The sequence below is a fragment of the Salvelinus alpinus genome, chromosome 3 (genome assembly GCF_045679555.1).
Source record: "Salvelinus alpinus chromosome 3, SLU_Salpinus.1, whole genome shotgun sequence".
In the NCBI taxonomy this organism is placed as follows: domain Eukaryota; kingdom Metazoa; phylum Chordata; class Actinopteri; order Salmoniformes; family Salmonidae; genus Salvelinus; species Salvelinus alpinus.
The window spans coordinates 72,301,196-72,329,067 of NC_092088.1; the positions used below are offsets into that span (position 1 = coordinate 72,301,196).

The 27,872-nt window shown below is 40.5% G+C and overlaps 1 protein-coding gene across 2 annotated transcripts in view; it reads right to left on the bottom strand.

Moving 5' to 3' along the window:
* Positions 1-27,872, bottom strand: part of macrod2 (mono-ADP ribosylhydrolase 2) — a 1,184,313-nt gene that overhangs the window by 37,071 nt on the left and 1,119,370 nt on the right. The window contains exons 12-14 of one of the 2 annotated variants that reach the window (XM_071393967.1): positions 21,982-22,056; positions 17,735-17,797; positions 16,847-16,909 (exon numbers count right to left, since the gene is read on the bottom strand). In XM_071393967.1, coding sequence (XP_071250068.1) covers positions 16,847-16,909; positions 17,735-17,797; positions 21,982-22,056 — 201 coding nt within the window. The remainder of the gene's footprint in view (positions 1-16,846; positions 16,910-17,734; positions 17,798-21,981; positions 22,057-27,872) is intronic. The other variant, XM_071393968.1, reaches the window with a different exon arrangement.

A 27,872-nucleotide genomic window follows, 5' to 3' on the forward strand; every position in this document is an offset into this window, starting at 1 on the left:
ACAGTAAATGAACAGCATTCTCACGTAGGTGTTCCTTTTGTCCAGGTGGGATAGGGCAGTGTGGATTGCGACTGAGATTGTGTCATCTGTGGATCTGTTGGGGCAGTATGTGAATTAGGGTGGGGCCAGGGATTCCGGCATGATGGTGATGATGTGAGCCATGACCAGCCTTTCAAAGCACTTCATGGCTACCGGCGTGAGTGTTATGGGGCGGTAATCATTTAGGCAGCTTACCTTCGCTTTCTTGGGCACAGGGACTATGGTGGTCTGTTTGAAACATGTAGGTATTACAGACTTGTTCAGGGAGAGGTTGAAAATGTCAGTGAATACACTTGCCAGTTGGTCCGCGCATGCTTTGAGTACACATCCTGGTAATCGAGTGTCAGAGCCGCTGTAGTAGGATTCAATCTTAGTCCTGTATTGACGCTTTGCCTGTTTGATGGTTCGTCTGAGGGCATAGCGGGATTTGTTATGAGCATCTGGATTAGTTTCCCACTCCTTGAAAGAGGCATCTCTAGCCTTTAGCTCGGTGCGGATGTTGCCTGTAATCCATGGCTTCTAGTTGGGATATGTACGTACGGTCACTGTGGGGACAACATCGTCGATGCACTTATTGATGAAGCCAGGGACTGAGGTGGTATACTCCTCAATGCCATTGGATGAATCCTGGAACATATTCCAGTCTGTGCAAGCAAAACTGTTCTTTAGCGTAGCATCTGCGTCATCTGACCACTTCCGTATTGAGCGAGTCACTGGTACTTCCTGCTTTAGTTTTTGCTTGTAAGCAGGAATCAGGAGGATAGAATTATGGTCAGATTTGCCAAATAGAGGGCGAGGGAGAGCTTTGTATGTGTCTCTGTGTGTGAAGTAAAGGTGGTGTAGAGTTTTTTTCCCTCTGGTTGCACATTTAACATGCTGGTAGAAATGAGGTAAAACTGATTTAAGTTTGCCTGCATTAAAGTCCCCGAACACTAGGAGCGCCGTTTCTGGATGAGCATTTTCTTGTTTGCTTATCGCCTTATACAGCTCGTTGAGTGCAGTCTTAGTGCCAGCATCGCTTTGTGGTGGTAAATAGACAGCTACGAATAATATAGATGAGAACTCTCTTGGTAGATAGTTTAATCTACAGCTTATCATGAGGTATTCTACCTCAGGCGAGCAATACCTTGAGACTTCTTTATTATTAGACATCGCGCACCAGCAGTTATTGACAAATAGACACACACCCCCACCCCTCTTCTTACCAGACGTAGCTGCTCTGACCTGCCGATGCACGGAGAAGCCAGCTCTATATTATCTGTGTTGTCGTTAAGCCACGTCTCGGTGAAACAATAAGGTATTACAGTTTTTAATGTCCAGTTGGTAGTGTAGTCTTAATCGTAGATCGTCCAGTTTGTTTTCCAATGATTGCACGTTGGCCAATAATACGGAGTGTAGTGGTGGTCTACCTACTCATCGGCAAATTCTTAAAAGGCACCCTGCCCTCCTCCCCTTTTTTCTCCATCTTTTCTTCACACGGATGACGGGGATTTGGGCATGGTCTTGACAAAGCAGTATATCCTTTGTTTCGGACTCATTAAAGAAAATAAAAATCTTTGTCCAGTTCGAGGTGAGTAACCGTTGTTCTGATGTTCAGAAGCTCTTTTCGGTCATAAGAGATGGTAGCAGCAGCATTATGTACATAATTAGTTACAAAAACAAATGTGAAAAAGAAACAAAATAGCACAGTTGGTTAGGAGCCCATAAAACGACAGCCATCCCCTCCGGCGCCATTATACCAAAGTAAATGGATGTTTCTGCAAAATGATATAATTACTCTTGTCTAAATAAAATCATTAAAATACTTCACCAAGGACCATGACTTAACCACAGAGGATCATTAGCTTCTGTTCTTTATTTAAATAGCTGTGGATTGTTTCAAATCACAAGTGTGTAGGCCTACGCCTATTTGTGAAGCCCGCAATTTGGGTAGTGATCGTGGAAATAGGTCTAGCTGATTGAGTTGTGGCTGTCAGTGAAAAGCATCTAAAATATGTGTTAAGATAATGTGTCTTGAATATAGTTTCAAATTCTGCAACAAGAAGGGGAGTATTGTGCGGTAAAGATATAGCACGTTTCTCTCCAGAATGCATGCACTCAGCTCTCCAGAATGCACTCAGTTGTCTCCCACCAAATCTTGCACATTCATTGTTTCATTGTTTCATTGTGTGACTTGTTTGCTTATTTTTGATCAATTCACCATTACATATGTCACCAGTAGGCCTAGTAAATGTACCATTAATCCCCGTCATTTATATTCATTTATGTTAATGCATGTATTCATTACAGTCATTTACCATTCTCACTCTCAGACTGGAAACATTGTGGCGTTCACAACCTGCTACAGTTTATATGTATTTTTATTTAACCTTTATTTAACTAGGAAAGTCAGGTAAGAACTAATTCTGATTTACAATGACGGCCTACCCCGGCCAAACCCAGACGAGGCTGGGTCCATTGTGCGCCGCCCTGTGGGACTCCCAATCACAGCCGGATGTGATAGAGCCTGGATTCAACTAGGGACTTTAGTGACGCCTCTTGGACTGAGTGCCCTAGACCACAGCGCCACTCGGGAGTTGAGTTGTAACAAGTTTTGGTTTATTTCATAACCATCACGAGTTCTGTACATTTTTTCATTGTCTTTTGTTTGGAGTACTCCATGTGAGCAATGAGCATGTGTCTGGTTTCTCTGTCCTGGTAATGTTGAGAGAGCACAGAAGTAAGACTGATTTCTGACTGTCATAACTCACCACATCCACCACTAATAAGCAGAGCTGCTCAGTCGTGTTTTTCTTCACCTCACACAGTAAGTCAACAAAGTCATCATTTTTTAATAGTTCCTCAGTATTTGAAAAATCTTTCCAACCCTCCCGGCCTCGATAATCACCTCAGTGTGAAAGAGCACAATATTATGATCTGATGATTCCACATATCCAGTGAAAACGTCATAAAAAACAGCTGTCTGTCCCGAGCTCACTGGCGCAGGAAACTCTGAAGGCTACATACAATGTTCTAAGTTTGCTATAGCAACAGCTTCAGGCTGGACCCAGTTGATGATTTGATACAATGTTGTACTTCACTAGCAATAGCTCAAGTCAAAGACAGATAGAAAGGGAGGCAGACAGGCGGAGTAGAAAGATGAATGTGATTGAAAGAACCATAATTTTCATCAGGAAATTTTCTACAGTTTTATTTGTTGGCTTTAGGTCTATTGTATTTTACTTAGTTGAAGATAAAGTTATAGGCCTACTGCTGCCTTGGCCTATAGGGTATCTCTGAGTTCTATGCGCTCATTTCTATAGCCGCCAATGGATCACAGTCTATCAACGTGTCCATATGGCAGAAGCTGGAGCTCTCCCCTTAGTTGAATTTTAAGTTTTAGATTCTTGTCATTTTACTTCAGATAATTATGATTAACCATGTGACAATGATTTTGAGAAACAAAAATGTTATTATTGAAATGAAACTGTTCCACAAAACATATTGCATATAAAAATGATCATAACTGGCACGCAGATCGGTATAAATGGTAGGATAAATCGTAAGCTTCTCCAAACTTGAAACTCACGAGCTGCTTATGTTCTTTACTATAACACCCATTAAAAAAGGAGGTCCCGTGAAAAAACGTGACTGCCTATGGAAATCAACGGCCCGTCCAACTGATTGGTTCTGGCGCAGGCCCTGAAGAAGCCCATTATCTAAAATAAATTCTGTCTTTAAGTTATGATGTGAGTAGCCAAGGAATGCACTATCCTCCTAGCTTTTAGTTACAGTAACCTATGCTGTGATGTTTGGGTATTGCAGACAATGTGTGCATCCCAAAAGGCACCCTATTTCCTAAATAGCACACTTCTTTTGAACAGGGCTCATATGTGCCATGGTCAAAAGTAGTGCACTATATAGGGATAGGGTGCCATTTGGGAGGCAGATAGATTTTTTATCATCATAAGAGATTATGTATGGAGATTGAGTCAATTATATTGAAGTGGGGTTGAGAGTCTTACCATAAACATCTATATAGTCATCAATATTATCCAGTGTTGATGGTACAGTGTTGTTATATTTTTTGTTCTCTGTTGTGAGAGAAGAGGGTTACATGTAGCCTGACCAACTGAGGAAAGCCTCTGAACTAGTAGTGACTGATCAACAGTATCGAAGGCCAAGAGGGCACCACATTGTTGCCTTTTATCCATATATTTAACTAAATCATGTATTAATTGTCCTAACAATACAGACACAATAAGTGACATAAACTTAAGAACAACTGATGAGGAATAGAAATCCCCCAGCAGTTGAAGCATACGTGTGTGTTTGTGTATGTGCGTGTTTGTGTTTGTTTCTGCGAGCATGTTTGTGTTTGTTCGAGCCTAACAATATATTTTCCATCAGACTTTTCAAACACTCAAGATGCATTGCCGTAACTGATAATGCTGCCGGCAGACAAATGACATCCCCTCTTTCAGATGATTCCCCTGTCGCCATTTTCCACCACGAGGGGTGGACACAGAGAGGGAGCTAGTCAAAAGAAGGACTTTCAAAGCAAAGAGAGAAAGACAGAGAGCGATAGAGAGACGAGTGAGAGAGAGATGAGAGAAAGTGAAAAATGGAGAAAGAGAGAGGGAGAGAGAGAAAGAGAGAGATAGAGTGAAAGAGAAAGAGGCAGAAAGAGGGAGGGAGGAAGGAAGGAGCAAGACAGAGAGAGAGAGACAGAGAGGGAGAGACAGAGAGAGAGAGAGATAGAGAGAAAGAGGGAGTGAGAGGGAGCAAGAGACAGATAGAGAGAGAGAGAGACAGACAGAGAGAAAGAGAGAGAGAAACCATGTCCACTGTAGCCTATTACAGGGGGCCCTCTCCTCTCCTCCTCTATTCTTCTCTTCCTTTGATGCCATGTTCTAAGCCATAAGTGAACTGATAATGGACATGGTCCAACAACAGTGGTTTATTCTCCAACATGCACCAAATCACTGACCACGGAATGCAGAGTCTTTTGATGTTTTCGCTGATACTGTATGGGTTTCTCATTTAGGAGCAGAGAGAGACAGGGGAAAATTGCGGACATATCTCTGTCCTGCTGTGTGTGGATGCAGAGATAGGCATGAATCACTATCCCTATCGGAATTGAATATCACTATCCCTAGCAATTGATGTCTCTAGCTATAGGTCGGAATGGAATTGAAAAGGAATGTGTGGTACACAGAAGCATCCCTAGCAGTGTTATGAGACAGTATCTGCAATCTAGATAATAATAATAATAATAATGTATGGTCTGAATTTGCATGAATGAGGAGACTTGTCTAAGGCAAACTAATGTAGATTCCTTAAAGGGATAGTGTGAGATTCTAGTGTCAGATAAACTCATGGATCCATTTTTATGTCTCTGCGTGTAGTTTGAAGGGAGTTGGAGGATATTTCGCTAGCCAAATGCTAACTAGTGTTAGCGCAATGTCTGGAAGTCTATCGGTATGCTAGCAACAGTTTAACTGCCAGAATCTCATACTATCCCTTTATGTCAAAGCAACAATGTGATTTATTCAACCACTACTCGTTGATTTAATTAAATTCAACACAACTTAATTCAGAAAACCCAGTAGCAGCTTTAATGTACACAGAGTAGACTTAGACGGACAGGCCCTCTCTCTCCAGACCAGAATATCGCTCCAATACAACATCACTCAGAATTCTGACAAGTGTTAATCTACGGCTGACAACCCTTAGAAAGCTGACAACCCCCAGCTCTCTGAAATTACATCTACATCAATTCTATCATTGATGGAGGGAGGGAGGTTTCACTATTCTATCATTGATGGAGGGAGAGAGGTTTCACTATTCTATCATTGATGGAGAGAGATTTCACTATTCTATTATTGATGGAGGGAGGTTTCACTATTCTATCATTGATGGAGGGAGGTTTCACTATTCTATCATTGATGGAGAGAGGGAGGTTTCACTATTCTATCATTGATGGAGGGAGAGAGATTTCACTATTCTATTATTGATGGAGGGAGGTTTCACTATTCTATCATTGATGGAGGGAGGTTTCACTATTCTATCATTGATGGAGAGAGGGAGGTTTCACTGTTCCATCATTGATGGAGAGAGGTTTCACTATTCTATCATTGATGGAGGGAGGTTTCACTATTCTATCATTGATGGAGGGAGGTTTCACTGTTCTATCATTGATGGAGGGAGGGAGGTTTCACTATTCTATCATTGATGGAGGGAGAGAGGTTTCACTATTCTATCATTGATGGGGGGAGGTTTCACTATTATATCATTGATGGAGGGAGAGAGGTTTCACTATTCTATCATTGATGGAGGGAGGTTTCACTATTCTATCATTGATGGAGGGAGGTTTCACTATTCTATCATTGATGGAGGGAGGGAGGTTTCACTATTCTATCATTGATGGAGGGAGGTTTCACTATTCTATCATTGATGGAGGGAGGTTTCACTATTCTATCATTGATGGAGAGAGGTTTCACTATTCTATCATTGATGGAGGGAGGTTTCACTACTCTATCATCGATGGAGGGAGGTTTCACTATTCTATCATTGCTGGAGGGAGGGAGGTTTCCCTATTCTATCATTGATGGAGGGAGGGAGGTTTCAATATTCTATCATTGATGGAGGGAGGTTTCACTATTCTATCATTGATGGAGGGAGGGAGGTTTCACTGTTCTATCATTGATGGAGAGAGGTTTCACTATTCTATCATTGATGGAGGGAGGGAGATTTCACTATTCTATCATTGATGGAGGGAGGTTTCACTATTCTATCATTGATGGAGGGAGGTTTCACTATTCTATCATTGATGGAGGGAGGGAGGTTTCACTATTCTATCATTGATGGAGGGAGGTTTCACTATTCTATCATTGATGGAGGGAGGTTTCACTATTCTATCATTGATGGAGGGAGGTTTCACTATTCTATCATTGATGGAGGGAGATTTCACTATTCTATCATTGATGGAGGGAGGGAGGTTTCACTATTCTATCATTGATGGGGGGAGAGAGGTTTCACTATTCTATCATTGATGGAGGGAAGGAGGTTTCACTATTCTATCATTGATGGAGGGAGGGAGGTTTCACTATTCTATCATTGATGGAGAGAGGTTTCACTATTCTATCATTGATGGAGAGAGGTTTCACTATTCTATCATTGATGGAGGGAGATTTCACTATTCTATCATTGATGGAGGGAGGTTTCACTATTCTATCATTGATGGAGAGAGGTTTCACTGTTCTATCATTGATGGAGGGAGGGAGGTTTCACTGTTCTATCATTGATGGAGAGAGGTTTCACTATTCTATCATTGATGGAGGGAGGTTTCACTATTCTATCATTGATGGAGGGAGGGAGGTTTCACTATTCTATCATTGATGGAGGGAGAGAGGTTTCACTACTCTATCATTGATGGAGGGAGGTGTCACTATTCTATCATTGATGGAGAGAGGTTTCACTATTCTATCATTGATGGAGGGAGGGAGGTTTCACTATTCTATCATTGATGGAGGGAGAGAGGTTTCACTATTCTATCATTGATGGAGAGAGGTTTCACTATTCTATCATTGATGGAGGGAGGTTTCACTATTCTATCATTGATGGAGGGAGCTTTCACTATTCTATCATTGATGGAGGGAGGTTTCACTACTCTATCATTGATGGAGGGAGAATTTAACTATTCTATCATTGATGGAGAGAGGTTTCACTGTTCTATCATTGATGGAGGGGGTGAGGTTTCACTATTCTATCATTGATGGAGGGAGGGAGGTTTCACTATTCTATCATTGATGGAGGGAGGTTTCACTATTCTATCATTGATGGAGGGAGGTTTCACTCTTCTATCATTGATGGAGGGAGGTTTCACTATTCTATCATTGATGGAGGGAGGGAGGTTTCACTATTCTATCATTGATGGAGAGAGGTTTCACTATTCTATCATTGATGGAGGGAGGTTTCACTATTCTATCATTGATGGAGGGAGGTTTCACTATTCTATCATTGATAGAGGGAGGTTTCACTACTCTATCATTGATGGAGGGAGGTTTTCACTATTCTATCATTGATGGAGAGAGGTTTCACTGTTCTATCATTGATGGAGGGGGGGAGGTTTCACTATTCTATCATTGATGGAGGGAGAGAGGTTTCACTATTCTATCATTGATGGAGAGAGGTTTCACTATTCTATCATTGATGGAGGGAGGTTTCACTATTCTATCATTGATGGAGAGAGGTTTCACTATTCTATCATTGATGGAGGGAGGTTTCACTATTCTATCATTGATGGAGGGAGGTTTCACTCTTCTATCATTGATGGAGGGAGGTTTCACTACTCTATCATTGATGGAGGGAGGTTTCACTATTCTATCATTGGTGGAGGGAGGGAGGTTTCACTATTCTATCATTGATGGAGGGAGAGAGGTTTCACTATTCTATCATTGATGGAGAGAGATTTCACTATTCTATCATTGATGGAGGGAGGTTTCACTATTCTATCATTGATGGAGGGAGGTTTCACTATTCTATCATTGATGGAGAGAGGGAGGTTTCACTGTTCCATCATTGATGGAGAGAGGTTTCACTATTCTATCATTGATGGAGGGAGGTTTCACTATTCTATCATTGATGGAGGGAGGTTTCACTGTTATATCATTGATGGAGGGAGGGAGGTTTCACTATTCTATCATTGATGGAGGGAGAGAGGTTTCACTATTCTATCATTGATGGAGGGTGGTTTCACTATTCTATCATTGATGGAGGGAGAGAGGTTTCACTATTCTATCATTGATGGAGGGAGGTTTCACTATTCTATCATTGATGGAGGGAGGTTTCACTATTCTATCATTGATGGAGGGAGGGAGGTTTCACTATTCTATCATTGATGGAGGGAGGTTTCACTATTCTATCATTGATGGAGGGAGGTTTCACTATTCTATCATTGATGGAGGGAGGTTTCACTATTCTATCATTGATAGAGGGAGGTTTCACTACTCTATCATTGATGGAGGGAGGTTTTCACTATTCTATCATTGATGGAGAGAGGTTTCACTGTTCTATCATTGATGGAGGGGGGGAGGTTTCACTATTCTATCATTGATGGAGGGAGAGAGGTTTCACTATTCTATCATTGATGGAGAGAGGTTTCACTATTCTATCATTGATGGAGGGAGGTTTCACTATTCTATCATTGATGGAGAGAGGTTTCACTATTCTATCATTGATGGAGGGAGGTTTCACTATTCTATAATTGATGGAGGGAGGTTTCACTCTTCTATCATTGATGGAGGGAGGTTTCACTACTCTATCATTGATGGAGGGAGGTTTCACTATTCTATCATTGGTGGAGGGAGGGAGGTTTCACTATTCTATCATTGATGGAGGGAGAGAGGTTTCACTATTCTATCATTGATGGAGAGAGATTTCACTATTCTATCATTGATGGAGGGAGGTTTCACTATTCTATCATTGATGGAGGGAGGTTTCAATATTCTATCATTGATGGAGAGAGGGAGGTTTCACTGTTCCATCATTGATGGAGAGAGGTTTCACTATTCTATCATTGATGGAGGGAGGTTTCACTATTCTATCATTGATGGAGGGAGGTTTCACTGTTATATCATTGATGGAGGGAGGGAGGTTTCACTATTCTATCATTGATGGAGGGAGAGAGGTTTCACTATTCTATCATTGATGGAGGGTGGTTTCACTATTCTATCATTGATGGAGGGAGAGAGGTTTCACTATTCTATCATTGATGGAGGGAGGTTTCACTATTCTATCATTGATGGAGGGAGGTTTCACTATTCTATCATTGATGGAGGGAGGGAGGTTTCACTATTCTATCATTGATGGAGGGAGGTTTCACTATTCTATCATTGATGGAGGGAGGTTTAACTATTCTATCATTGATGGAGGGAGGGAGGTTTCACTATTCTATCATTGATGGAGGGAGGGAGGTTTCACTATTCTATCATTGATGGAGGGAGGTTTCACTATTCTATCATTGATGGAGGGAGGTTTCACTATTCTATCATTGATGGAGGGAGATTTCACTATTCTATCATTGATGGAGGGAGATTTCACTATTCTACATTGATAGAGGGAGGGAAGAAGGATGGAGGGCGGGCGGGAAAGATGGAGAGAGGAAAGAAGGAAGGATGGGAGGGATGGATGAAAGGAGTAAAGGAGGATGAAGGAAGAGAGGGAGGGAAAGATGGAGGGAAAGACAGAGGGAGGAGGGAAAGATGGAGGGAGGGAGGGAGGGAGGGAGGAAGGAAGGAAGGAAGGAAGGAAGGAAGGAAGGAAGGAAGGAAGGAAGGAAGGAAGGAAGGAAGGAAGGAAGTTGGGAAAGATGGAGGGAGGAAGGAAAGGAAAGATGGAGGGAGAGATGGAGGGAGGTACATGAGAAGAAATGTGTGGTGGTTTTTGGAGCACCATATGGCACTTGCTCATACAGCTGGGCTTTCTGCTTTGAGCCTCTGAGACGGTGAGCTGAGAACGACTGTGACTCTGCCACCGTGTGTGTGTGTGTGTGTGTGTGTGTGTGTGTGTGTGTGTGTGTGTGTGTGTGTGTGTGTGTGTGTGTGTGTGTGTGTGTGTGTGTGTGTGTGTGTGTGTGTGTGTGTGTGTGTGAGCTGCGAACGTCTGTGACACTGCCTCCATGCTATATAAAGAACCCAACACCATCAATACTTAACGCATCACGCCCACTGAGGAATAGAAGAAAGATTTTGGAACTAGGCACTTGTGAGTTCAACGCAACACTCCAAGTAAACAACTAAATAATAGAACAAACAAACAATTGAATAGGTAATGACCAATCATTCCAGGGTGTATTGGAGGAAGTTACTTACATTTCTGAAATTCTCATTTGAAAGTAATAGTAAGGGCAGAGAGAGAGAGAAAGATAGAGAAAGAAAAATATTAAGAGAGAGAAAGACTGAGCTTGTGTAATGGTGCCTTCGTCTCCTATGCTGAGATGGTTGTGATTGCCTGCTGTGCTGGTCTGTCTCTCACCCTCTGCCTCTCTTCTTCTCTTTCTCCCCCTGTCTCCCCTACAGGGTCAGTTCTATTACAGGCTGTACTGTCTCCTACCTCCCCCTGCCTCTCCGTGGCCTGGCCTTAGTATGCCATTACAGACTGTCACCTGACTCACCCTCCCCTCTCTGCCTCCCCCCGCTCTCCTCCCCCTGCCTCCCGCCTCCCCATGCCACATGGCTCAGGTAGAAAGCAAAGCAGTCCTACTACGGTATCCTGTATCTCCTGTCCCTCACAGACCGACAAGGACCTGTGCTCTCACTGCTCTCCAACTGTTCACCTACACTACAATCAGCCTCCAGCCCTGGCCTGTTCAGGTGGAAAGCAAAGCATTTCTCTAGTCTAAAAAGTATCATTTGTGCTCCTGTCCCTCAAAGACAGACAATGACCTGTTCTCTCACTGCCTCCAACTGTTCACCTACACTACAATCAGCCTCCAGCAGTGGTCACATTGATTCTTCAGTAGAAGAAAAGTACTTGAGTTACAGGCTCCCAGTTGTCTCCTTTTGACATTCAGTTGACCATGCAAAGACGCCATGGATACAGAGCCAAAACTAAAGGCAGAATCCTTTATTAGCTTCGGTAAAACTAGCATAGAATGACTGTGTAGAGCCAGTTATAATTTTGGCTGTGTATACTGCCGCACATCAAACTTGAGTTTGGTAAGTTGATGAGCCAGTGTAGTTAAATCCAACTCGGTTGGGGTCAGTGTTTTCATGATGTCTATGTCTGACTTTATTTAACACGTTTTATTGAAAACACCCAAATGGCAACCTATTCCCTATATAGTGCTTTACTTTCGAAAGCGAGCTCCAAGGGACATGGTCAAAAATAGTGCACCGTAGAGGGAATAGGGTGCCATTTGGAACTGTAGACAGTAGATATTGACCCCGACATTCTGTTTTCCTCTCTATGGTTTATTTATGAGTTGCTTTAGCCTAAGAGAGGCTCGTTTTAATGTATGGGTGTTCCATACAGGGTTACTGAGGCGATCACTGCTGTGGACTCTAATTTTACCAATACAATACGAGGAAGATTTGACAGATAGACTATCCTTCATTTTCTTTATAAATCTAGCAAACATGTACTGGCCCACGAGCTCTGTGTACTTGTCTTACTATGTTTCTGTTTTGATCGCCAAAGTTTTCTCTTTCCAACGCAACGGAACCATATGAATAGAGAATGAAGGAACTGACACCATGTATTGCTGGAAGTAATGCATACAGACAGGACAGATGGCTTACCATAGAAACGAGATGGATATAAACCATTGCAATAAACTACTGTAAACTACTAAATTTCTGCATAAACTACTGTACAACTTATAACTACTGTACTACTATACTGTACTACTATAGTGTAACTAATATACTGTAACGACTATACTGTACTACTATACTGTATAACTACTATACTGTAACTACTGTAACTACTATACTGTAACTACTATACTGTATCTACTATACTGTACTACTATACTGTAACTACTATAATGTAACTACTATACTGTATAACTACTGTAACTACTATACTGTAACTACTATACTGTAACTACAACACTGTAACTACTATACTGTACTACTATACTGTAACTACTATACTGTAACTAATATACTGTATAACTACTATACTGTATAACTACTGTAACTACTATACTGTACTACTATACTGTAACTACTATACTGTAACTACTATACTGTACTACTATACTGTACTACTATACTATAACTACTATACTGTACTACTATACTGTAACTAATATACTGTAACTAATATACTGTATAACTACTATACTGTATAACTACTGTAACTACTGTACTACTATACTGTACTACTATACTGTAACTACTCTACTGTAACTACTCTACTGTAACTACTATACTGTACTACTATACTGTACTACTATAGTGTAACTACTATACTGTAACTACTACACTGTAACTACTATACTGTAACTACTATACTGTACTACTATACTGTAACTACTATAATGTAACTAATATACTGTATAACTACTATACTGTATAACTACTGTAACTACTATACTGTAACTACTATACTGTAACTACTATACGGTACTACTATACTGTAACTACTATACTGTACTACTATACTGTACCTACTATACTGCACTACTATACTGTATACCTACTGTAACGACTATACTGTATAACTACTGTAACGACTATACTGTAACTACTATACTGTAATACTATACTGTAACTATTATACTGTATAACTACTGTAACGACTATACTGTATAACTACTGTAACTACTATACTGTATAACTACTGTACCGACTATACTGTACTACTATACTGTAACTTCAACACTGTATACTGTATTACCTAGGATAGGATAAAGTAATCCTTCTAACCCCCCCCCCCTTAGAGTTAGATGCACTATTGTAAAGTGGTTGTTCCACTGGACATCATAAGGTGAATGCACCAACTTGTAAGTCGCTCTGGATAAGAGCGTCTGCTAAATGACTTAAATGTAAATGTAAATGTCTGTATAACTACTGTAACTAGTATACTGTACTACTATACTGTATAACTACTGTAACTACTATACTGTATAACTACTGTAACTAATATACTGTATAACTACTGTAACGACTATACTGTACTACTATACTGTAACTACAACACTGTATAACTACTGTAACTAGTATACTGTATAACTACTGTAACTACTATACTGTAACTACTACACTGTATAACTACTATACTGCACTACTATACTGTAACTACTACACTGTATAACTACTACACTGTACTACTATACTGTACTACTATACTGTATAACTACTGTAACTACTATACTGTAACTACTATACTGTATAACTACTGTAACTACTATACTGTACTACTATACTGTATAACTACTGTAACTACTATACTGTAACTACTATACTGTATAACTACTGTAACTACTATACTGTAACTACTATACTGTACTACTATACTGTATAACTACTATACCGTAACTACTATACTGTACTACTATACTGTATAACTACTATACTGTATAACTACTGTAACTACTATACTGTACTACTATACTGTAACTACGATACTGTACTACTATACTGTACTACTATACTGTATAACTACTGTAACTACTATACTGTAACTACTATACTGTAACTACTATACTGCATAACTACTGTAACTAATGTACTGTAACTACTATACTGTAACTACTATACTGTAACTAATATACTGTATAACTACTAAACTGTATAGCTACTGTAACTACTATACTGTACTAATATACTGTACTACTATACTGTAACTACTATACTGTACCTACTATACTGTAACTACTACACTGTACTACTATACTGTACTACTATACTGTAACTACTATACTGTACTACTATACCGTAACTACTATACTGTACTACTATACTGTATAACTACTATACTGTATAACTACTGTAACTACTATACTGTACTACTATACTGTAACTACGATACTGTACTACTATACTGTACTACTATACTGTATAACTACTGTATAACTACTATACTGTAACTACTAAACTGTACTACTATACTAACTACTATACTGTAACTAATATACTGTAACCACTATACTGTATAACTACTGTAACTACTATACTGTAACTACTATTCTGTATAACTACTGTAACTAATATACTGTATACCTAACTGTAACTACTATACTGTACTACTATACTGTAACTAATATACTGTATAACTACTGTAACTACTATACTGTAACTACTATACTGTAACTACTATAATGTACCTACTATACTGTATAACTACTGTAACTACTATACTGTACTACTATACTGTAACTACTATACTGTATCACTACTGTACTGTATAACTACTGTAACTACTATACTGCAACTACTATACTGTAACTACTATTCTGTAACTACTATACTGTATAACTACTATACTGTATAACTACTGTAACTACTATACTGTAACTACTATACGGTATAACTACTATACTGTATAACTACTATACTGTATAACTACTATAACTACTATACTGTAACTACTATACTGTACTACTATACTGTAACTACTATACTGTATAACTACTGTACTGTATAACTACTGTAACTACTATACTGTAACTACTATACTGTAACTACTATTCTGTAACCACTATACTGTATAACTACTGTAACTAGTATACTGTATAACTACTGTAACTACTATACTGTAACTACTATATTGTACTACTTTACTGTATAACTAATGTAACTAATATACTGTATAACTACTGTAACTACTATACTGTATAACTATACTGTAACTATTATATTGTAACTGCTATACTGTATACGTAATATAACTACTATACTGTAACTACTATACTGTATAACTACTGTAACTACTATACTGTATAACTATACTGTAACTATTATACTGTAACTGCTATACTGTATACCTAATATAACTACTATACTGTAACTACTATACTGTATAACTACTATACTGTATAACTACTATAACTACTATACTGTAACTACTATACTGTACTACTATACTGTAACTACTATACTGTATAACTACTGTACTGTATAACTACTGTAACTACTATACTGTAACTACTATACTGTAACTACTATTCTGTAACCACTATACTGTATAACTACTGTAACTAGTATACTGTATAACTACTGTAACTACTATACTGTAACTACTATATTGTACTACTTTACTGTATAACTAATGTAACTAATATACTGTATAACTACTGTAACTACTATACTGTATAACTATACTGTAACTATTATATTGTAACTGCTATACTGTATACGTAATATAACTACTATACTGTAACTACTATACTGTATAACTACTGTAACTACTATACTGTATAACTATACTGTAACTATTATACTGTAACTGCTATACTGTATACCTAATATAACTACTATACTGTAACTACTATACTGTATAACTACTGTACTACTATACTGTAACTACTATACTGTATAACTATTGTAACTACTATTCTGTAACGACTATACTGTAACTACAACACTGTATAACTACTGTAACTACTATACTGTAACTACTATACTGTATTATAACTACTGTAACTACTATACTGTAACTACAACACTGTATAACTACTGTATAAACGACTGTTTACAGAAGAAGCAGATATTTGGGCCATATGGGCAGGACAGACCTAGTAGATATGAATCTGTGAGTCTGGTCAGTGAGACTACACTCTGACATGTGTTTGAATAAGGAGGTGCTCTAAGTGATGACGTTTGTATGATGATAAGAGGGAAAGTGTATCCCTTTCTCTGCTGCTTGTGTGCAGCTTCATTTACAGTAACTGAACAGGAGTGTCTGTTAAATGGCATAAACTTTCATTTAAAAAAATGCTGAGTCCCACACTTTTCCCCTACATATTGCACTACTTTTGACCAGAGCCTTATGGAATGAGGATGAAGTAGAGGAAGAGAGAGTGGAGGAACAGGGAACTGGTTTGATATTACAAAGACACACTGACACAATCAACAAGCTAGAGAGATAGAGACTTCACCAGCCTACAGGGTTTGAGAGGACATATTCTGAAGGCAACACTACACTATGGTTCCCCTGTTCCTACAAAGTAGTCAGCTGTGCTGGAGGAAGAGAGAGTGAAAGAGGACAAGAGAATGGAGAAGAGTGAGTGAGAGAGAGATAGAGAGAGAGAGTGAGAGAGAGAGATGGAGAGAGAGTGAGAGACAGAGAGAGGGAGAGATGGAGAGAGATATCTTACCAGTAGCATCCTCCATTTCTTTATTTTCACTCTTCTCGTCAGCTTTCTTTTCCTCTGCTTCTCCTGGACACACACACATGTGATATCATTAAAACCTCTCATCTGAGAACACTGAACCATCGAGAGCTTGGAACTATAAGATTCTATCTGCATTTTTGTCAAGATTGAGTTATTGATATAGCCTTGTACTGTTCAATGTTCTCTACCTATATAGTACAATAAATACCCCAATTTATGTTGTTAAGTTCAAAAGAATACAAGATAAAAATTCTGGACATCATTCAAACCAATGAGGGTTCGGAATACTGCCATCTATCCACAGTTTTTGGTTTGGGCAGGTTTTAATAGTCACATTGGGAACAACATCCCCTATACACTTCCCGATGAACTCAGTCAATGTTATTCTCAGAGGCAACCCGGAACATATCCCAGTCCGCGTGGTCAAAACAATCTTGAAACATGGATTCTGATTGGTCAGACCAGCGTTGAATAGACCTTAGCACAGGTACTTCCTGTTTGAGTTTCTGCCTATAGAAAGGGAAAAGTAGAATGGAGTCGTGATCTGATTTGCCGAAGGGAGGGCGGAGGAGGGCCTTGTAGCCATCCCGGAAAGGAGAGCAACAATGGTTGAGAGTTTTTGAAGCGTGAGTACTGCCGGCAATGCTTGATAGAACTTCGGTAGTGCTTTCCTCAAATGTGCTTTATTAAAATCCCCAGCTACAATAAATGCAGCCTCAAGATAGGAAGAGAGAGTGAAGGAGGACAAGAGAATGGAGAAGAGTGAGTGAGAGAGAGATAGAGAGTGAGATAGAGAGAGAGAGTGAGAGAGAGATGGAGAGAGAGAGAGTGAGAGACAGAGAGAGGGAGAGATGGAGAGAGATATCTTACCAGTAGCATCCTCCATTTCTTTATTTTCACTCTTCTCGTCAGCTTTCTTTTCCTCTGCTTCTCCTGGACACACACACATGTGATATCATTAAAACCTCTCATCTGAGAACACTGAACCATCGAGAGCTTGGAACTATAAGATTCTACCTGCATTTTTGTCAAGATTGAGTTATTGATATAGCCTTGTACTGTTCAATGTTCTCTACCTATATAGTACAATAAATACCCCAATTTATGTTGTTAAGTTCAAAAGAATACAAGACAAATATCCTAGACATCATTCAAATCATTGAGGGTTCGGAAATTTAAGAGCCAATTCTTTTTGCAGATGGAACCTTATAGTCCCAAGCTCTTGATATGTCATGGAGATCATTCAGCCATTTTGTTGCTGGACATCCTTTTACCACCATTTTAACTGTGCTCTGAAAGCATGACTTTGCATGATGAAGACCATTAATGTCATGTATTTAAAATAGAGAGAGCGTAATCGTGTATCACATCAGCTCCCTGTCTTTCTGTCCGTCCGTCTGCCTGCTCTGTCTTCTCTGCCTGCTCTATACGTCTTCTCTGTCTGTCTGCCTGGTCTATATGTCTTCTCTGTCTGCTCTGTCTGTCTGCCTGCTCTATCCGCCTGCCTGTTTTGTCTGTCTGCCTGCTCTATCTGTCTATCTGCTCTATCTGTCTGCTCTGTCTGCTCTGTCCGTCTGTCTTTCTCTAGTCTGTCACTCCCTCTCTCCTCTCTCACTCCCCTATCTCTCGCCTCTCTCTCCTCTCCCCTCCCTCTTCTCTCCCCTCTCCCTTCTCAATTCTCTCTCCCCTCCCCTGTTTTAAAGTGTGTGGGTGTTCATGCGTGTGTGACATGCATGTGTGTGTGCGTCGGTGTGAGACCAGCCATCGTGTTTTTATTATTTCCAGAATGACACAGTGTGTGTGTGTGTGTGTGTGTGTGTGATGAGAGTCTGACAGACACTAGTGACATCTCTACATTAAGTTGATTGGTTGATACTGCAGCCCACCCACCCAGTCCCCATGAGTTAAGCCTATGGAAGGAAGCCCTATGGGCAATAAGAGTGAAGGCTAGCCGCTAACATAGATTCCAGCCATTGAAATGTGTGCTTGTCTGCTTTGTGTACAGTGTGAACTAGTGGCTAATATAGGCTACCAAACATCCCTTTAAGAGTGAAGGCAAGACAATATTCCAGGCTAGCTTCCAACCCGTTCAGTGTGTGTGCTTGTCTGCTTTGTGTAAGAACTGGTGGGAAAAAATAATATGTAATATATCGACCACACGTAGAGAGAGCCTTGTTTGTCCAGATAAAAGGCTCAGACCATACTGAGAGAAACAGAGAATGATCTATATGTTGGATAAGCTGTTATGTTAAGCTGCAAATCTCCTTGCTGCTCTATCAAAGGTCTCGTCACAAAGAACAACACTACAGACTAAAATAAATGGTTCTAAATTGTACCAGATAGGGGTTCTTTGGCTTGTAACTATATGCAGCTCTGTCTGTCTGTCCGTCCGTCCGTCCGTCCATCTATCTATCTATCTGTCTTTCTCTAGTCTGTCACTCTCCCACCCTCTCTCTCTTTCTGTGTCTGTCTCTCTCTAGAGCTCATGTCCCTGCCAAATAAACTTAATAAACCCAAAAAGAATTACAAACCCATTCTCATAACTTTGTCCCCCTCTCTTCTCTCTCCTCTCTCTCTCTTCCCCCTCTCTTCTCTCTCCTCTCTCTCTCTCTCTTCCCCCTCTCTTCTCTCTTCTCTCTATTATCCCCCTCTCTTCTCTCTCCTCTCTTCCCCCTCTCTTCTCTCTATTATCCCCCTCTCTTCTCTCTTCTCTTCTCTCTCTCTCTTCCCCCTCTCTTCTCTCTCCTCTCTCTCTCTTCCCCCTCTCTTCTCTCTTCTCTCTATTATCCCCATCTCTTCTCTCTCCTCTCTCTCTCTTCCCCCTCTCTTCTCTCTTCTCTCTATTATCCCCATCTCTTCTCTCTCCTCTCTTCCCCCTCTCTTCTCTCTTCTCTCTATTATCCCCCTCTCTTCTCTCTTCTCTCTCCTCTATCTCTCTTCCCCCTCTCTTCTCTCTCCTCTCTCTCTCTTCCCCCTCTCTTCTCTATTCTCTCTCCTCTCTCTCTCTCCCTCTCATATAAATGCTATCTCTCTGTGTGATATGCGATACGTAGTAACTGCTCACACCTGTGTTTGCTGTGCTCTGGAGGGGGTATATGGCTGAGCAGAGCGAGATGTAACCCATCAATTATGTTATCCGCCCACACACACAAACACACATTTACATTCTGGAAATAACTAAAAAACAATGGCTGCTCTCACACCAATGCAAGTACACGCACGTCTCACACACACACACACACACACACACACACACACACACACACACACACACACACACACACACACACACACACACACACACACACACACACACACACACACACACACACACACACACACACACACACACACACACACAATCAATGTCTGAGTTGGATGTGTGATGTTGATTGTGTGTGTGTCATACTGATGTGCGTGCCACACTGATTCCAGAGTTAGCATTATCATCAGTTCACATATGGTACAACCCACTAGTAACTTAGAAGTTACTGGAAAGAGAAGTTACGTTTTTTACAGTGTAGGCTCTCAAAATAAGGCCTAATGAACAACGTATGGTATTAGCTGTGTTTGAATACTATTTGTGACGTAAATTGAGTATGCAGTATGCTTATTGGTCATAGTATGGATATAGTTAGTATGCCAAAAAGTTCCCGGATGTCGTACTACATTCGCCAAAAATCGAAGTATACAAGCAGTGAACACAGTTTCTGTGCTTTTAGGGCCCATAATGCAATTCTTCAGAAAATGGGTGTGGCTTCACAACATTTTAAGATTTGAAGAAAATGGCGGAAAATATGCAGCCGAAGTCCGACGAGAGCGGATATAAATGTAAGTACAAAAAGTAAATATTCATTGCTTTAATTAATTATGAGAAATGTTATGAAAATGTTGAGGAATGAAATAAAAAAGTAATGACTTTTCAAATAACTTACGTTTCACGTTATGTTGGCTGACAATTTGTTAGATACACTAGCTATACAAACCGCATAGCATAACGTTATAATTACAGCAGTTGCTTGTATGTACCGGTATGTTAGCTAGCTACCTAACATTAGTTGGCTACTAATACATCAAACTTGCCAGTATATTAACTATCTGCTATCTAACTAACTACCCAATGTTTTCTTGTTACCCAACGTTTATTGACTTGATTATTCACGTCATTCTTAGCTAAGTGCTATAGTCGTTGTGAGTTCTTAGTGGACATAGTTAATGAAGTCGTAAGATGTCTAGTAATTTGTTATACTAATAAGCTAGCAAGAAGTTGTATTGTAACAACATCAACTTCCGGTAGTCAAGCGAAGCGCTAGTACACTCAACTGAAAGGATACCGTTCATTTACATTATACTAAAATGAACTAATAGTATATAGTATGTGGTATATGCTCATTAAGTATGTAGTATACAGTATGTTAGTATGGGTACTCAAACACAGCTATTGTGTTAGATAATATATATTTATTTTCTTTTATAGGATCTGACTTGGTGAAGTAGCACTGAAAATGGATGAATGCAACAACCATGTCTCTGTCACTAACAAATACAGTCATGGGTGGTAACAATTTACTCGAAAGGCAAGGCTTATTTGAATAACGCTTTACACTAAGCAGTGTGTTAATTTAACACTATTCAAATGTGTATAAGGGTCCACAGAGTCCACAATTCCAGTGTTAATTTAATAACACTCTGTGTTCATTTAAAAAAAAAAAAATCTGGCGAATTTGCTGTGTGTGAATATGTATGTGTGTGTGTGTGTGTGTTTGTACTTCTTATATAATAACAATGACATCACTTCCTAGTTAAAAACTAAAACAACAAACTCATGACAACTTGTCATTGTCACATCCAAGGCTATACATAATTGATATGTCTTTGTTTATCCTTCTTATTCCTGTAAGTCGGACAACTGAAGTTCATTCAGAGTAGTAGTGACGATGTGTTTTGAGAGCTGGTGTGATGAGGGAGAATGTTAATGTATTCCCTACACTGGCAAAATAAACTTGAAGCTTGACACAGAGTGGTGGGTGGCACACACAGGATAGAAGGACAGAACAGATACCAGCTTCAGGATAGTGCTTGTGTTAACTACCTGAATGTATATGTATCCATGTTACCTGTCTGTGAGTCCAGGTTATCTTCCTCCATGGCTGTATGGTTGTCAACGTCTTCTTTAGGTGGATCTAGCTCATCTGTACAGACAGTCGGAGGAGAGACATTGGTCAGCCCCTGAGCAAACACATAGCGTCTTCTACAGTATCTCAGCCATGACAGTACAGGATTGTCGACATTGGTCTGGTTGGACAAGACCGTGTTGTCTTGTCTGGACATAACACAATTCGCTAAATGTCAAATTGGTGCCAACATTCAAGAGACCAGCATGTCGAAATGTTGCCAAGATTACTAAATGACTCCCTCCCTCTACCTCCTCCCTCCCCTCCCCTCTCCTCCATCCTTCCCTCCCCTCTCCTCCATCCTTCCCTCCCCTCTCCTCCATCCTTCCCTCCCCTCTCCTCTATCCTTCCCTCCCCTCCCCTCTCCTCCATCCTTCCCTCCCCTCCCCTCCCCTCTCCTCTCCTCTCCTCTCCTCCATCCTTCCCTCCCCTCTCCTCTCCTCCATCCTTCCCTCCCCTCTCCTCTCCTCCATCCTTCCCTCCCCTCCCCTCTCCTCCATCCTTCCCTCCCCTCTCTCAGCAATGACATTTGGGACAAATTGAGTAAATGAAAGCCATGACACCAATAAGCTAACATGCTCTATGAATGGCTATTGTGCTGCTTCTATAATTGCTTTTCTAACAAGCTGAAGGAGAAAAGCCATTTTTTCATATCTATGCAATTTTAGACCCATTCTCTGAACAATAAAAATGGCAGACCCCATTAGATGGGGAAGGAGAACAATTTCTACCAAAGCCTTGTTTTTGGTGTTTGTCTCGAGTGCTGCTGTCAATCTGAAAATGTTGACACACACGCAGGCACGGACGCATGCAAGCACACACACACACTCACAAACACACAGCAACAGCAATCCTTCCCAGTAATCATGATTGGCATTCTATTTAAATTAGAATCATGGCCTTATATACAGTGGCTTGCAAAAGTATTCACCCCCTTGGCATTTTTCCTATTTTGTTGCCTTACAACCTGGAATTAAAATAGATTTTTGGGGTCTTTGTATCATTTGATTTACACAACATGCCTACCACTTTGAAGATGCAAAATATTTTTTCTTGTGAAACAAACAAGAAATAAGACCAAAAAACTGAAAACTTGAGTGTGCATAACTATTAACCCCCCCCCCAAAGTCAATAGTTTGTAGAGCCATATTTTGCAGCAATTACAGCTGCAAGTCTCTTGGGTTATAAGCTTGGCACATCTAGCCACTGTTTTTTCCCCCCCATTCTTCAAGGCAAAACCGCTCCAGCTCCTTCAAGTTGGATGGGTTCCGCTGGTGTACAGCAATCTTTAAGTCATAACACAGATTCTCAATTGGATTGCGGTCTAGGCTGTGACTAGGCCATTCCAACGCATTTAAATGTTTCCCCTTAAACCAGTCGAGTGTTGCTTTAGCAGTATGCTTAGGGTCATTTTCCTGCTGGAAGGTGAACCTACGTCCCAGTCTCAAATCTCTGGACATTGAAACAGGTTTCCCTCAAGAATTTCCCTGTATTTAGCGCCATCCATCATTCTTTCAATTCTGACCAGTTTCCCAGTCCCTGCCGATGAAAAACATCCCCACAGCATGATGCTTCCACCACCATGCTTCATTGTGGGGATGATATTCTTGGGTTGATGAGAGGTGTTGGGTTTGCGCCAAACATAGCGTTTTCCTTGATGGCCAAAAAGCTAAATTTAGTCTCATCTAACCATAGTACCTTCTTCCATATGTTTGGGGAGTCTCCCACATGCCTTTTGGCGAACACCAAACGTGCTTGCTTATTTTTTTCTTTAAGCAATGGCTTTTTCTGGAAACTCTTCCGTGAAGCCCAGCTCTGTGGAGTGTACGGCTTAAAGTGGTCCGATGGACAGATACTCCAATGTCCGATGTGAAGCTTTGCAGCTCATTCAGGGTTATCTTTGGTCTCTTTGTTGCCTCTACGATTAATGCCCTCCTTGCCTGGTCCGTGAGTTTTGGTGGGCGGCCCTCTCCTGGCAGGTTTGTTGTGGTGCCATATTCTTTCCATTTTTAAAAAATGGTGCTCAGTGGGATGTTCAAAGTTTCAGATATTTTTTTATAACCCAACTCTGATCTGTACTTCTCCACAACTTTGTCCCTGACCTGTTTGGAGAGCTCCTTGGTCTTCATAGTGCCGCTTGCTTTGTGTTGCCCCTTGCCTAGTGGTGTTGCAGACTCTGGGGACTTTCAGAACAGGTGTATATATACTGAGATCATGTGACAGATCATGTGGCACTTAAATAAAGTCCACCTGTGTGCAATCTAACTAATTATATGACTTTTGAAGGTAATTGGTTGCACCAGATCTTATTTAGGGGCTTCATAGCAAAGGGGGTGAATACATAAGCACGCACCATTTTTCCCTTTTGTATTTTCTTGCATTTTTTTAAACAAGTTATTTTTTTCATTTTACTTCACCAATTTGGACTATTTTGTGTATGTCCATTACATTGAATCCAAATAAAAATCAATTTAAATTACAGGTTGTAATGCAACAAAATAGGAAAAACGCCAAGGGGGGTGAATACTTTTGCAAGGCACTGTATGCAGCCTAAGATAGTAGAGTTATATATTGTCTTGTCACATCAGGTGGAGATGTATTTGTGTATCCAACAATGCTGTGTCTATCTATACTGAACAAATATATAAACACAACATACAACAATTTCAAAGATTTTACTGAGTTAACAGTTCATATAATTCATTAGACCCTAATCTATGGACTTCACATGACTGGGCAGGGTGTGCAGCCATGGTGGGCCTGGTAGTGCATAGGCCCAGCCACTGGGGAGCCAGGCCCATCCACTGGGGAGCCAGGCCCAGCCAATCAGAATTTGTTTTTCCCCACAAAAGGGCTTTATAACAGACATAAATCCTCAGTTTCATCAGCTGTCCGGGTGGCTGGTCTCAGACGATCCCCCAGGTGAAGAAGCTGTCCGGGTGGCTGGTCTCAGACGATCCCCCAGGTGAAGAAGCTGTCCGGGTGGCTGGTCTCAGACGATCCCCCAGGTGAAGAAGCTGTCCGGGTGGCTGGTCTCAGACGATCCCCCAGGTGAAGAAGCTGTCCGGGTGGCTGGTCTCAGACGATCCCCCAGGTGAAGAAGCCGGATGTGGAGGTACTGGGCTGGCATGGTTTCACTTGGTCTGGACATTCCTCCAGTCAGCATGCCAATTGCACGCTCCCTCAAAACTTGAGACATCTGTGGCATTGTGTTGTGTGACTAAACGGCACATTTTAGAGTGGCCTTTTATTGCCCCCAGCACAAGGTGCACCTGTGTAATGATCATGCTGTTTAATCAACTTCTTGATACGCCACACCTGTCAGGTGGATGGATTATCTTGGCAAAGAAGAAATGCTCTCTAACAGGGATGTAAACAAATTTGTGCACAACATTTGAGAAAAACGCTTTTTGTGCGTACGGAACATTTCTGGGATCTTTTATTTCAGCTCATGAAACATGGGACCAACACTTTACATGTTGCGTTTATATTTTTGTTCAGTATAAATAAATAAGCCATTTAGCAGACACTTTTATCCAAAGCAACCTATAGACCAGCTAGCTTACATTTACATATGGGTGGCCCCAGCGGGAATCACTCATAATCCTTGCATTGCAAAGCGCCATGCTCTACCATCTGAGCCAAACAGGGCCACCTATCTAACATGATCACAACATATCATTCATGGGTAAACACATGTAGTTGCCATACACTTCATCCAATAGCATTGTTATCACTCTGTCTGAATCTGGCAAGCATGAATATTTTCTGTCTGAGTATACAAGGACACAATGACAAAAACATACATTTGCTCAGTACATTTCAAACTGATTCAGTAGATGTGTCCCAAATGGCACCCTAGCACCCTATTCCCTATATAGTGCACTACTTTAGACCAGAGCCCTATGGGCCCTGTTCAAATGCGGTGCACTATATAGAATTTAGAACACATTCCGTGTGTGATATCACAAGGATCACTATTACTAAAGGTTTGTGCTATCTGGGATCCTTGGGACGTCCATACCACTGGAGGCTGCTGAGGCGAGAACGGCTCATAATAATGGCTGGAAAGGAGTCAATGGAAACCATGTGTTTGATGTTTTTGATACCATTCCACTAATTCCACTCCAGCCATTACCACAAGCCTGTCCTCCCCAATTAAGGTGCCACCAACCTCCTGTGGTCCCACCCTAAACCCTAACGTTAACCCTTACCTTAACCATTACCCTTAAGTGACCCTAACACTAACCCTAACCATTTTAATTGTCAACTTCAATGGGGTAGGGATGTCCCAAGGATCTCAGATAGCACGGACCCTATTATAACCCATCACATTGTAGTGACACCACTGTATCTTACAGTTACTAGCTTTCGCCTGCAGGGGGCAGTATTGTCACATTGTTTCCTCCCAATGCTATATGCAGGTGAAATAACTCTTACTGTAGAATGTTGAGATATTAATGAAAGTAGATTCTAAAATACAATTTTACACAATAGGAGTAGGGAAGGTGTGTGTGTGCGTGTTTTGTGTGTGTGTGCGTGTGTGTGTGTTGTCTGTGTGTCACTAATAGGACAAAGCACCACCGTGACTCGTCCTCCTCATCTTATTTAAAGTAAAGGATGAGGGGATATGATTCCCCTGTGCAGACAAAATAATTTACACAATTCAAAAATGTTGTATGCTTTTTGAAACACCTTTTTGAGTCTGTACCTACTGCATTCAGTCTGTATCTGGATGAAGGGTTAAGTACGAGGTTCTGCACTTCACTCTAGTTCACTTCAGATTTACAACATACTCATAGGACTATATGTATATATGTCAGTGGTTTGGACGTACAGTACCACTAGGAATGAGAGGCTCATAGGACAGTATGTATATACACTACCGTTCAAAAGTTTGGGGTCACTTAGAAATGTCCTTGTTTTTGAAAGAAAAGCAAATGTTTTGTTCATTAAAATAACATCAAATTGATCTGAAATACAGTGTAGACATTGTTCATGTTGTAAATGACTTTTAATGAAATATCTACATAGGCGTACAGAGGCCCATTATCAGCAACCATCACTCTTGTGTTCCAATGGCACGTTGTGTTAGCTAATCCAAGTTAAAAAGGCTAATAGATCATTAGAAAACCCTTTTGCAATTATGTTAGCACAGCTGAAAACTGTTGTCCTGATTATAGAAGCAATAAAACTCGCCTTCTTTAGATTAGTTGAGTATCTGGAGCATCAACATTTGTGGGTTCGATTACAGGCTCAAAATGGTCAGAAACAAAGCACTTTCTTCTGAAACTCGTCAGTCTATGGCTTTTTCTTTGCAACTCTGCCTAGAAGGCCAGCATCCCGGAGTTGCCTCTTCACTGTTGACGTTGAGACTGGTGTTTTCCAGGTATTATTTAATGAAGCTGCCAGTTGAGGACTTGTGAGGTGTCTGTTTTTCAAACTAGACACTCTAATGTACTTGTCTTCTTGCTCAGTTGTGCACTGGGGCCTCCCACTCTTCTTTCTATTCTGGTTAGAGCCAGTTTGCGCTGTTCTGTGAAGGAGGTAGTACACAGCTTTGTATGAGATCTTCAGTTTCTTGCCAATTTCTCACATGGAATAGCCTTCATTTCTCAGAACAAGAATAGACTGACGAGTTTCAGAAGAAAGTGCTTTGTTTCTGACCATTTTGAGCCTGTAATCGAACCCACGAATGCTGATGCTCCAGATACTCAACTAGTCTAACTAGTTTTATTGCTTCTTTAATCAGAACAACAGTTTTCAACGGTGCTAACATAATTGCAAAGGGGTTTTCTAATGATCAATTAGCCTTTTAAAATGATAAACTTGGA